The sequence below is a fragment of the Geotrypetes seraphini genome, chromosome 2, assembly GCF_902459505.1.
Source record: "Geotrypetes seraphini chromosome 2, aGeoSer1.1, whole genome shotgun sequence".
In the NCBI taxonomy this organism is placed as follows: domain Eukaryota; kingdom Metazoa; phylum Chordata; class Amphibia; order Gymnophiona; family Dermophiidae; genus Geotrypetes; species Geotrypetes seraphini.
Window position 1 is genome coordinate 325,363,942 of NC_047085.1, and position 13,240 is coordinate 325,377,181.

Below are 13,240 nucleotides of genomic sequence, written 5' to 3' on the forward strand. Positions count from 1 at the left end.
GCTGGGATTCTAGATTTGTTGCACTGACGTGAGACTGGAATTGCTTCAGGAATTCAATGGAAGAGAATATGCTTGCTGATAGGAAATCATAGAGCAAGGAATGAGAGATAAAGGAATGTAAGATCGAAAGAAAAGCTGCGTTGTGTCACACCAAGGTACATTAAAAATCCGAGATTCCATCTCTGACAGGGGCCAGCCAATATTGTACGTATAGATCCAAAATCTAAAAGATAGAATTTGCTGGTTTCGTCTGTCATTGCGGAGGAAAGTTTAAAAAAAGAAGAAAGGAAAAAGGGAAAAAAAAAGAAAAAAATAATAACATCAAAGAGCAAAGTATCAATAATAGTCCTGCTGTCAGCTGACGTGAGAACATGGGCGGCTGACAGGGAGGACGGTAGTGGCTGACACGGAAGACGGCAGCATCCGGCACAGAGGGCACCGCCGGAAGGCGGGGAGAGCGCCGCTGCCGGCGGACGGATAACAGCAGCCGACACAGTGGACACCAGCAACGGACACAGTGGACACCAGCAATGGACACAGAGGACACCAGCGACCGACAGAGAGGACACAAGCAGCTGACAGAGAAGATACCAACAGCCGACAGAATGGACACCAGTAGCAGACACCTGCAGCTGGCAGGGAAGTCAAATAATCAAATTAAAAGAAGAGAAAGGAGAAAAAAAAGTCACTAAGTCACTTTTTCTAGCTGAAAATTATTCTAGCAAAAACTGTTGCAATACAGAGCAAGGAACATAACAATAACAAAAAACTAACTTTGTGTATATGCATGCGAGTGATTCGAATTGTATAAGTTAATACAGAAATCTATGAACAGCAGGAGTTGGAATTTGTCAATAGGAAAAGGAAATATAAACCTGAGACAGAATTTGTAAACTGGACTTTAGAAAAATAACTTGGATAGGGGACGAGAAGCATGTGGAAATATATCTGATAGAAAATGAAAATGCTCAGGATCAGACGGAACTAAAGTTTGTGAAAGAAGTTTGAAATGCTAAAAGAAGAGTATTTTCTACTTAAGAGATATATGAGCAGACTTGGAAATAGAAAGAGTTGATGAAAGGAGTGTTGGGTATCATTATTATAACTGTGATTTTTTTTCCAGGTCTATGAAATAAACACGTTCTTAGGTTGATGGATTAGCTAAATATATTGGATTGTGGGTATTTCAATGATTAAGAAATACTTAATTAGTATTCAATTAGTACTGTTGATATATAGAGTAGTAAAAATATTCCTATTAATTTATGGAAAATCTGATTTTATAAAGTTTTATGAAATGGAAAAAGGTAATAAGGCTTGTAGTGGTATTATGATTTTAAGTTTAGTATATGCAAAGATTTATATAATAAGTCAAATATGGATTTTTTAGTAATAAACCTTCATTAGTATAGTTCAAAAGAGGGAATTAGAAATTAAATAGATTTTATACAATATGTGATTCACACTATAATATTGGGTAGCTTATTATAATTAATTAATGATGTTTATAGATTTAACCTGAAAGGAGTTTTTGTCACCTGATTTTATATGTGCATTTCCAAGTTTTCACTTTTAATTTAGGAGGGTTGGGTAGGGGTGGGATGGGATGTTGGAGGGAGGGAATTTGGAGGAGGGGGGGTTTAGTCTTAGTTTTAAGATTGGGGGAAATGATTACATATTAATTATTCAATATATTGTGAATTTCTGGTTATATACAAGTATTGTGATTAAATAATATAATGGATTTAAAATTTTTTTCATACGATTAAAAGAAAAAAAACATTATTATACTTAAAACAACAGAATGCGGATATCTGTTATATCCAAGAGATACACTTGTCTGCTGTAGAATCTAAAAAATTAGAGGGCAATTGGGTAAAGCATTGTTTTTTTTGCCCCTGCTGTAGGTAAAAAGGCGGGAGTAGCCATTCTGGTGAATAAAAAATGTACTGCAATGTTTAAAATGATAGCTTCTGATCCATTAGGGAGATGGTTACATGAAAATATGAGCATGGGCAATACTACTATGGCGCTGTTTAATGTATATGCCCCCAATTCGAACCAAATTGAGTTCTTTAAAATTCTACAACAATTAATACTGCTACTAGCTGCTTCTAATTTAGTAGTGGTGAGGGATTTTAATGCTGTTATAGATCCTTCAATGGATAAAAAATCTAGTAAAATTATGAAATCATTAGGACTAGATAATTTTGTACAATCTTGTAATTTGAAAGATATATGGCAAATACTTCATTTTAGTGAGAGGAAATTTTCTTTTTATTCCCTTGTTCACAAATCTTTTTCAAGAATAGATTATATTTTCATTTCAGATCAACTAATACAACAGACAACACAAGCCTCCATAGATCCAATTATTTTGTCTGATCATGGTGAGGTGTGGGTTGAATTCAAATTAATTGATCAAGATGGTAGTAGACCAATATGGAGATCTGATAATACATTGCTTGTGGATCCAAAATTCTGTGAAGAATTTCAATTAAAAATTAATGATTACTTTCAAATTAATAGCACAGAAGAAATCTCAATGGAAATCTTATGGGATGCTTTTAGTGCAACCATGAGAGGACAAATTATTTCATTTTCAGCATACATTAAGAAACAAATAAAACGTCAGTTTTCTTTTTTTTAAATTCTTTATTCATTTTAAAACTTTCATCAAGTGTACAAATATTATATAATAAACATATTTAGCTTGAGCACTTGAACATCTTATCATTATATCTTATAATTAAAAAATGTAGCCCTCATCCCACCCTCCCTCAAAACCCTCTATTCATTATAAGATCATATACTTTGAATCCCACCCCCCACCCAATACTGAATGGTGTGTAATTAATAGAAAAATCATATATAAATACAGTGACTGGGTTGTTATGGCAAACTAAAACAACAAGTTTGATCGAAATATCTCAGCCCCACCACTCCACCGCAATAATAATCTTTTCTAAAGCGGGAGATTTACGTGGTGCTTCATCATTGGTAAATCGTTTTTAGCGCTGTGGTTGTATTTAAATTAGTTTTTTATATAAGTTTATCAATTCAATAAATAGAAAGTTGTGAAGTGCATAAAATTGTATACTTAACGTCTATGCACAGCTAGACCTGGGAGTCCGATCCGACATGTTTCGCACTGATTGTGCTGTCTCAAGGGTCTCCCTGCATAACAAATAGACAACATCTTAGAGCAGTGACCATGACATTTCTCAACCACCCACCGCTCCTCATACAAAAATTTAACATAACTACCCCCTCTCTCTCATCAAGACTCACCGAGGAAGCCGCAGTCATCCGACTCACAAGTGTAGTGTCAGTGAAAGATGGCGGCGGCGTCTTCAGTACCAATGTAAATAATTTCCTTAATGAGACACACCCCCCCCAACGTAGCAGTCCATTGGTCCATTCACCCTCCAATCAATGTGCTCCAGTCAATCTCAACATTCAATCCCCGCGGTTCCACAGTGTCTAATGTAAAAATTGTTCTCTGTTCAATCTCATTCAATCTCCGTACATCCGTACATCCGTACATCCTTCACACCCTCCCTCCCCGTGACTCTCTGGAACCTCTCTCGAAATGTATTGATTTCTTTTTAAGAAGCCAGGTCCCTAAGATACGATCATACATTAGGGACTCTTCTGATTTCCTTCGAAAATTAATAACTCAGGAGATCAATATGGAAGGAAAATGGATGGTGACGCTGGATGTAGTCTCCCTCTATACCCAGATCCCCCAGTTAGAGGCACTGAAGGTTATAGTTGATACGCTCGATCACCGTACCCCTCCCCACCGTGTGTCTACCACCTTCCTCATACAGTTAGCTAAGTGGGTCATTCAAGAAAGTTATTTTCGTTACCATCATGATTTTTATCAACAGGTTCAGGGGGTGGCCATGGGGGCAACTCTGGCCCCCTCTGTGGCAGCCCTCTTTATGGCTAAATTTGAAGAGGACCATATATATCCATCTCAATGGTTTAGTTCCACTGTATTTTGGGGCCGCTTTCTTGATGACGTTTTTTTCATCTGGAGCGATACAAGGGATGAGCTGGATCAATTTATACAATATCTCAACACCATTGACGATAACATAAAATTCACCATGCAATGCCACCCCACACAGATGGTCTTTTTAGATATCGCTATTTCTGTTGTTGACGATAAAATCCAGACTTCCCTATACCGCAAGCCGGTGACACGTAACACCATCCTCCATTACGATAGCTTCCACCCATTCAAATTAAGATTCAATCTCCCCATAGCTCAATTCTTACGTATTCGTAGGATATGTTCCTCTTTAGAAGAGTATAAAAAACAGGCTGATCTGCTAGCGGATAGATTCCGCAGGAGGGGTTACCCGGAAAAATCTATACGTCACGCGTATTTAAGGGCTCGATATGCTCAGAGGGAGGTTCTTCTGGGTATTCAAGAGGATGTTGAGGGGAACACTCAAGAAGTTTTGACATGTGTGCTTCCTCATTCGAAGGCCACTCGGTTGCTGGTGGGGTATATGCACTGCTACTGGCATATAGTACAGATCCATCCATCCCTTAGTGAGTTCCCTCGTGTGGCATACTCTAGAGCACAGGTGTCAAAGTCGGTCCTCGAGGGCCAGAATCCAGTCGGGTTTTCAGGATTTCCCCAATGAATCTGCATGAGATCTATTTGCATGCACTGCTTTCAATGCATATTCATTGGGGAAATCCAGAAAACCCGACTGGATTCCGGCCCTCGAGGAGGGACTTTGACACCCCTGCTCTAGAGGTAGGACCCTGGGGCAGAGGTGTGACTCTTTAAAATATGAGAAGATGACTGTGAGGGAGAGAGGATCCCACAATCCGTGTGGAAAGTGCCAGTGGTGTTCTTCTACCATCTCAGGGGATGTATGGAGACCTCCAGGTAGATCAGTATCTTTATATTCGAATACAATTACAGATTGCACATCCGAAGATGTAATATACGCGATTGTATGCCCCTGCGAGCTGATCTACATTGGGAGAACTAATCGTAAGATCAGGACTCGACTCAATGAACACAAATCACGGATTGTCAATAACGTTGTTCAGGCCCCCTTGGTAACCCACTGGCAAAAATATAAACATGGGGTGGATCAATTGAGGTGGCGGGTGGTGCAGAGAGTCACGGGGAGGGAGGGTGTGAAGGATGTACGGAGATTGAATGAGATTGAACAGAGAACAATTTTTACATTAGACACTGTGGAACCGCGGGGATTGAATGTTGAGATTGACTGGAGCACATTGATTGGAGGGTGAATGGACCAATGGACTGCTACGTTGGGGGGGGTGTGTCTCATTAAGGAAATTATTTACATTGGTACTGAAGACGCCGCCGCCATCTTTCACTGACACTACACTTGTGAGTCGGATGACTGCGGCTTCCTCGGTGAGTCTTGATGAGAGAGAGGGGGTAGTTATGTTAAATTTTTGTATGAGGAGCGGTGGGTGGTTGAGAAATGTCATGGTCACTGCTCTAAGATGTTGTCTATTTGTTATGCAGGGAGACCCTTGAGACAGCACAATCAGTGCGAAACATGTCGGGTCGGACTCCCAGGTCTAGCTGTGCATAGACGTTAAGTATACAATTTTATGCACTTCACAACTTTCTATTTATTGAATTGATAAACTTATATAAAAAACTAATTTAAATACAACCACAGCGCTAAAAACGATTTACCAATGATGAAGCACCACGTAAATCTCCCGCTTTAGAAAAGATTATTATTGCGGTGGAGTGGTGGGGCTGAGGTATTTCGATCAAACTTGTTGTTTTAGTTTGCCATAACAACCCAGTCACTGTATTTATATATGACTTATTAGAGTGGGTTGGATATAAATCCATATAAACTACTGGTTTCTAGTAAAGATTAATAGAAAAATGGCATTTAATCATGACAGAAAGATGTTAATGGCTCCCATATTTTAATAAAATTTTTATAATTTCCATTCTGTACCGCTATTGATCTTTCCATTCTATATATGTGACATACTGAGTTCCACCAAAAATTAAAATTAAGCCTACTGTGATCCTTCCAGTTATTAGTAATATGTTGGATGGCAACTCGAGTCAAAATCATTAAAAGTTTGTTGTTACACGCTGATATCTGACTCTTTTTTCTCATAGACATTCCAAATATCACAGTATCATATGATAACGCTACATGGTTTTCCAATAAACAATTTATTTGATCCCAGATTGAGTTCCAAAAGGCTAAGATATGGGACAGTAGAATAAAAGATGATCCAAAGTCCCAACCTCTAATTTACAATGCCAGCACCTATTGGACAAGGAACTATTTAATTTTTGTAATCTAACTGGGGTCCAAAAAGCTCTATGTAACAAAAAAAACCAAGTTTGTCTCATAGACGCTGACATTGTACATCTCATTCTCCAAGACCAAATTTGTGGCCATTGAGATGCTGAAATCTGATGCTTAATCTCAATGCTCCAAATATCCCTCAGACCATTTTTAGGTTTTTTATTAACCAAATCACTAATAGATTTATACCACTGTGTGGCCTGGTGACCCAGAAAGTCCACCTGAAAACATAAGAATTCCAAACTGGACTGAGTATTAAGATTTTTCCATTCAGGGAACCCCGCCTGAATGGCCTGCTTCAATTGCAACCAGCGAAAACATTGTGATTTATGAAGCCCAAATTTATGTTGCAATTGTGTAAAATCCAGCAGTTTACCATTAGAGATGACATCATTTAAATTTCTAATTCCTGCAATTATCCAATGTTTCCAGACGATCTTGGAACCGCCAATTTGAATCTTGGAGTTTAGCCATATGGATTGATTAGTTGATTTATTTATAGGAATACCTGTTAAGTTACTAACAAATCTTAAGGTTTTCCATGTGTCCATTAAAATTCTATTTTCTTTGTATAATCTGGGCATCTTCATACTGAGAACATGAGAAAGATGTAAAGGAAACATGAGTCGCCATTCCAAATATCACCAATCAGGAGTATATTCAATGAGCTCCGGGAGGACTCAATACATACCTTGACGTAAAATATAGGCCTGATGGTACCTATAAAAATTTGGAAAATTTACCCCCCCCCCTCCTTAATTGGCTTTTGCAAAGATACTAAAGCAATTTTTCAAGAATTGATTATGTTTTGGCTTCAAACTCATTGGTATAACAGGTGACACATGCTTCCATTGATCCAATTATTTTGTTGGACCATGGAGGGGTTTGGATCAAATGTAGATTGGATAAACAGGATTTAAATAGATCAATTTGGAGATTTGATAATACATTGGTTGCTGATTCAGCTTTTCTTGAAGAGTTTAAGGTAAAAGTATCTGAATTTTTCCAAATTAATACTACTGAGGATATTAGTACTGAAATGTTATGAGACGCTTTTAAAGCTACTATGAGAGGATATATTATTTCTTATTCGGCACATTTAAGGAAACAATTTGCTAAACAATTTACTGATTTGGAAATTGAAATTAAATATTTGGAATCTAAATTAGTTGATAAATGGCAGCAAGATACTTTACAAGCTCTTTTAAAGGTTAAAGGGAAATATAATGAGATTTCTTCAAGATTGGCGAGGAAAGATTTGTTTTCCCAGCAAACTTTGTATTATGGAAATTCTAATAAGGCGGGAAGAATACTTGCAAATTATCTTAAAGTAAAAAAAAGAAGAGCAAAAATAATACCAATAAAAGATGAAAAAGGAAATACACATACTCAGATTAATAATATTTTAAATCAATTTCTTAACTTTTATAAAGATTTATATTCTTCCGAGTCTTATGGTGATAAAGTTCAAAATGGTGTGGATTTTTTAAATTTATTGGAGGGTCCAAAACTTCCTGAACATTTGAAAAAAAGTTTAGAGGAGCCTATATCACTAAAAGAATTAGAAACAGCGTTGAAGTCTCTTAGAGTTGGATCTGCTCCAGATGGGGATGGTTTCACAGTAGAATTTTATAAAACATTTCAAAATTCTTTACTACACCATTTACTAAATTTGTATCAGTTTCAACTAAATAAGGGTTGTATCACAGGTACTATGGCAGAATCTTTGACTATTGTTTTACCAAAGCCAAATAAAGATCCCACTTTGGTTTCAAATTACAGGCCGATATCTTTAATTAATGTGGATGGAAAATTATTAGCTAAAATTTTGGCTTTGAGATTGGCTAAGGCTCTCCCTTTCATAATTGATGTACACCAAACTGGATTCATTGCAAATAGACATTCTTCTAGTAACACTAGATTGGTGTTTCACACATTAAATTTAAGTAAAAACATGAATGAACCGGCCTTTGCCGTATCTTTAGATGCGGAAAAAGCATTTGATAGAGTGGAATGGAAGTTTATGTATCAGGCATTGGAATGGTTTGGAATAGGTACAGGATTTATTCAAATGATTCAAACTTTGTATAGCTCCCCTATGGCAAGATTAATTATTAATAATAACTTATCGGATCGTTTTCAACTGCATAGGGGGGTTAGACAGGGTTGTCCAGAATCTCCTTTGCTTTTCGATATAGTTTTAGAACCCCTATTGTTAGCTATTCTACAAACAAAGGAGATACAGGATATGCCACGTAATGATTGGGAATACAAATTTTCCGTTTATGCAGATGATATTTTACTATATTTGAGAAATCCAAGTTCCTCCATTTCTTGTTTATTAGAGCTGATAGAAATTTTTGGTAAATTTTCAGGTTACAAAATAAATTGGAATAAATCTGAAATTCTTCCACTCAATGTACATTTTTTAAAAAGTATGTTTGATTCATTTTCCTTTGTTTGGAAGGAGAATGGTTTGAAATATTTAGGAATATGGATTAAAAGTACAGTAGATGATACAGTAAAAGAAAACGAAAAACTTTTGTTAAAAAAGGTTACAGAACTATGTGAACATTGGAATCCATTACATTTATCTTGGTGGGGGAGAGTACAAACTGTTAAAATGATGATATTGCCTGTGGTTTGCTATCAAATGGGTATGATACCAGTATTCTTTCATGGGTCTTTCTATAAAAAATTGAACTCAATAATTATTAAATTTATTTGGCTTGGTAAAACGTCAGTTTTCTAATTTGGAACAAGAAATTAAGATCCTAGAATCAAAACTGATTGAAAAATGGGAACAATCTACGTTGCAAACTCTTTTAAAAGCTAAATGTAAGTATAATGAGATTTCTTCTAAATTGATAAGGAATGATTTATTTTCTCAACAAGCCTTGTATTATGAAAGCTCAAATAAGGCAGGAAAATTAATGGCAAATTATCTTAAAGCAAAAAAAAGAAAGACAAAAATAATTGCAATTAAAAATGAAAAAGGAGATACATTTTCTCAAATTGGTCCTATCTTAAAACAACTTTTAAATTTTTATAAAGTCCTTTATTCTCCTGAGCCTTATTTAGATGGAGAAAAAAATGGTTTAGAATTTTTAGAATTAAGGGTCCAAAAATTATTGATCATATAAAAAAGAAGTCTAGAAGACCCTATATCATTAAAAGAATTACAAACAGCGTTGAAGTCCCTTAGAGTATGGACCGCTCCAGGTGGTGATGGTTTTACTGTAGAATTTTATAAATCATTCCAAATTACCCTATTACCTCATTTGTTAAATTTATATCAGGCTCAACTAATTAAAGGTTGCATTTCAGGTACTATGGCAGAATTGTTAACTATAGTTTTACCAAAGCCAAATAAAGATCCTACATTGGTTTCAAACTACAGGCCTATTTCTTTAATTAATGTAGACGGCTAAACTTGGCTAAACTTTTGGCTTTACGTTTGGCTAAGGCTCTCCCTTATATAGTTGGTATGCACCAAACAGGGTTTGTTGCTCAGAGACATTCTTCCAATAATACCAGGTTGGCTTTTCATATGTTATATTTAACAAAAGCCATGAAAGATCCGGCCTTTTCTGTATCCTTAGATGCAGAAAAGGCCTTTGATCGGGTGGAATGGATCTTCATGTATCAGGCTATGGATTGGTTTGGTCTAGGTCCAGAATGTATACAAATGATTCAAACATTGTATAGCTCCCCTGTTGCTAGATTGTATATTGTACTGTATAATATGTGAACATTCACAAAGTAAAAGGTCCAATAGAAGAGAGCAGAGTACGCCTAATCCTCAAACCCACTTTATCAGCAACCAAATATAAAATCTATATGAACAATTGTCTGTAGGAGATCATAAACTCATAAATACATGTAGAAGATCATGGACTCGCAAAGTAAATCATGAAATGTATTACAACAGAAGGGAAAAGAAAAAAGAAGAGAAATACACTTTTTTGTTCTGGCAGGATAACAATTGTTTTCCTGTATACAGCTCCCTCCTGCTTTGCATGACAATTTAAAAAGAAGAGTTATTGAAAGATACAAGAAGTCCCTTTTCAGCCTACAGAGTAATCCCTGCAACCTGAAATCAGAAATGAAAAAGGTACATTTCTATAAAGCAAGTAAAGAAAATATGTTAAGGGTTCAAAGTGACTTATTCCATGTAGCTTTTGTATCTTTGTGAAAAATGAAAATGCCTAAGTCATTAAGGGGCCCTTATACTAAGCTGTGCTAGGTGCTATCCTGTGCCCAACACATCTTAAAATAAAATATCGTTGGGTGAACTCAGGCATCTTGTGGTAACTGCACTGCAAAATTAGTGCACGCTAATCTGGGTGCTAACAAATGTTTATATATTTTTTAGGGCAGGTGCATATCAGGGGGACAGAGAACAGGCATTCCTGTTCTAATCAATTAGCGCATCCACATTGGTGCGTGCTAAGTTAGTGAAGAATTTTCATAAGAGCCCTTATCTTCTACTCATGCAGTAATTTTTTTTAATGGCTATGTGGTAATGGCAACATTATCACATATCAATTAAATATAATACCTTAAATAACCCACTCATAGACCTCAGCGGTGCTACTGTGTGTATAGCAGTTTCCACACACAGATCCAAAGCACCAACCTCTTCATCGGTCTATTTGTTTTAATTTTTAATTTTTTAACTATTATATTTTTTATCTTTATGTTCCTTATAAAGTGTTTAATAGTGCATTCTAAAGTTTAAATTAATACTCATCTTTGTAAACACAGAACTATGTTGCGCCACAGGCTGTTTCAAGGAATTCCCTCTAAAAATCAAAAAGTATAATCAGTTACTTAAAATCGTATTTTCTATTTAAATCCTTCTAAAGTGCTTCAATCAATTAAAACAGTAACTCTGTAGTACTCAAATGATAGATACTCCAGGGAAGAAGGGTTCTTGAGTAGGCAGACTTGTTGGGCCATCGACCCTTTTCTGCCATCATACTCTATGTGTCTATGTTTCAAGATATGGAAGGGAATAGATTTAGTAGATAAAGAAAGGTTGTTCACCCTCTCCAGGGTAGGGAGAATGAGAGGGCACTCTCTAAAGTTAAAGGGGATAGATTCCGTACAAACGTAAGGAAGTTCTTCTTCACCCAGAGAGTGGTGGAAAACTGGAGCGCTCTTCCGGAGGCTGTTATAGGGGAAAACACCCTCCAGGGATTTAAGACAAAGTTGGATGGGTTCCTGTTGAACTGGAATGGAAGCAGGTAGGGCTGGTCTCAGAGGGGCCACCGCGGGAGTGGACTGCTATGCTTGATGGACCACTGGTCTGACCCAGCAGCGGCAAATTCTTATGTTCTTGTCCCCGCTCAGTCTCCTCTTTTCAAGAATATTCTATAGACATTGCATAGATTAGGGGTATCTTGGACTGGTCACTTGGATCAAGGGGGAGGAAAGGGATACAAGGTGCATCGTAAACACATAATATCAGCAATTAAGAATGGTGTGTTTTTAATATAATGGGTATCTTTAGTGTTTAGTGTGAGCTAATGCGGTGGTGCTCTTTGATGAATTCCCACATAAATCGGTCAAAATGGATCTGACTAAATGAAGATGTTATTGCTAAGATAATATTTCTCAGAAACTCTTCTAGGTATCTGTAATTTGACATATATGGCTTGTGAGTACAGCAGCAAATGGTAAAGCATTGATTCTTTGCAACATGTTTTCAGAATATACAGTAGATCTAATAAAGGGTGCATATCTTTTCATTGCTAAAATGTGTGAATATGTAAAAACAGAATATGAGTAAAAGCCATCTGGGGAAACAGTAAAACTAAGAAATAAGTTGAAGAATCTGACACTGACTCCATGTTCAATCTTCAGTTAACTATTGCTTACTATCTTTATTTAAGTTACATTCTCAGGCATGAAGCTGTGCAATCTTTGAAAGAGTTTCCAATAGTTTCAATTTTATGTTTTGTTTTTATGCAGCTGCTGGAGGGATCTCCTGAACTTATAGAGTCCAAGTTTTTTACAGCAGATTTTAATTTCTTACTTCATTCCTTGGGAGGAAGCACACTAGTCCCAGATGAGAGAACAGGTAGGAGCAACAAAACATGCACGATCCTTGACATAGTTTTCCAATGGAGAATGTTAATTTGAATTGCATGTTTGTGATGTATTCATTGGATTTTGTTGTATGTTATTTGTCTAAGTTATTATGAATGTGTTGATTTATTTTATTTTTTTGGTAATCTGCCTTGGATATAGGCAGAAAAGAAATGAATGAAAGAATAAATAAATATTTTCTTTATGACCAATAATACAGGTTTAATTACTATATTAAAATGACTTGTCCAAGAAAATCAAGCCTTTGTTTTTAACTGAGTTTTGTAGAAGTGAAACTAAACAAAATATCAGTTTTGGGTGTAGTTATCAATATAGGCTACTGTTAAGACATTATTTTGCTATAAATTCAAATTATTAATAACCAAGCCTAATTGCATAAATGGGACTTGTGCTGAAATAGCATGAGTTAGTGGTAAAATAACACATCTTAGCAGTGGCCCATGTTGAAAACTTATACTCTTAAAAATTTCTCCTCCACAGGCTGTAATTTTCAGATAACAAAAAAAAATAAAAATCTTCAACTTTTTCCTAAATATTAAGGGGGGGGGGGAGTAATATTAAGTTGGTGGCAGTCAGCATTTTTTAAAATGCTGACTGTGGCTGGCTAATTTGGGGCTCCTTTTACAAAGCCACGTTATGCTTTCTTTATCGCCGGTTGCAGTGGTATTAGCTCTGCCACTTATAGAATTCCTATGAGTGTCAGAGTTAATACTAAACTAAACTAAACTAAACCTTGGGTTTATATACCGCACCATCTCCACGAATGCGGAGCTCGG

General features: G+C 36.3%; 1 protein-coding gene across 5 annotated transcripts in view; it reads left to right on the forward strand.

The window, feature by feature from the left end:
• The window catches only part of NEK10 (NIMA related kinase 10), a 514,569-nt gene that overhangs the window by 470,867 nt on the left and 30,462 nt on the right, over nt 1–13,240 (forward strand). For 3 of the 5 annotated variants that reach the window (XM_033930152.1, XM_033930153.1, XM_033930154.1), the window contains 2 exons: nt 10,354–10,464; nt 12,327–12,435. In XM_033930152.1, the coding sequence (XP_033786043.1) occupies nt 10,354–10,464; nt 12,327–12,435 (220 nt within the window). The remainder of the gene's footprint in view (nt 1–10,353; nt 10,465–12,326; nt 12,436–13,240) is intronic. The other 2 variants (XM_033930155.1, XM_033930156.1) reach the window with 1 other exon arrangement.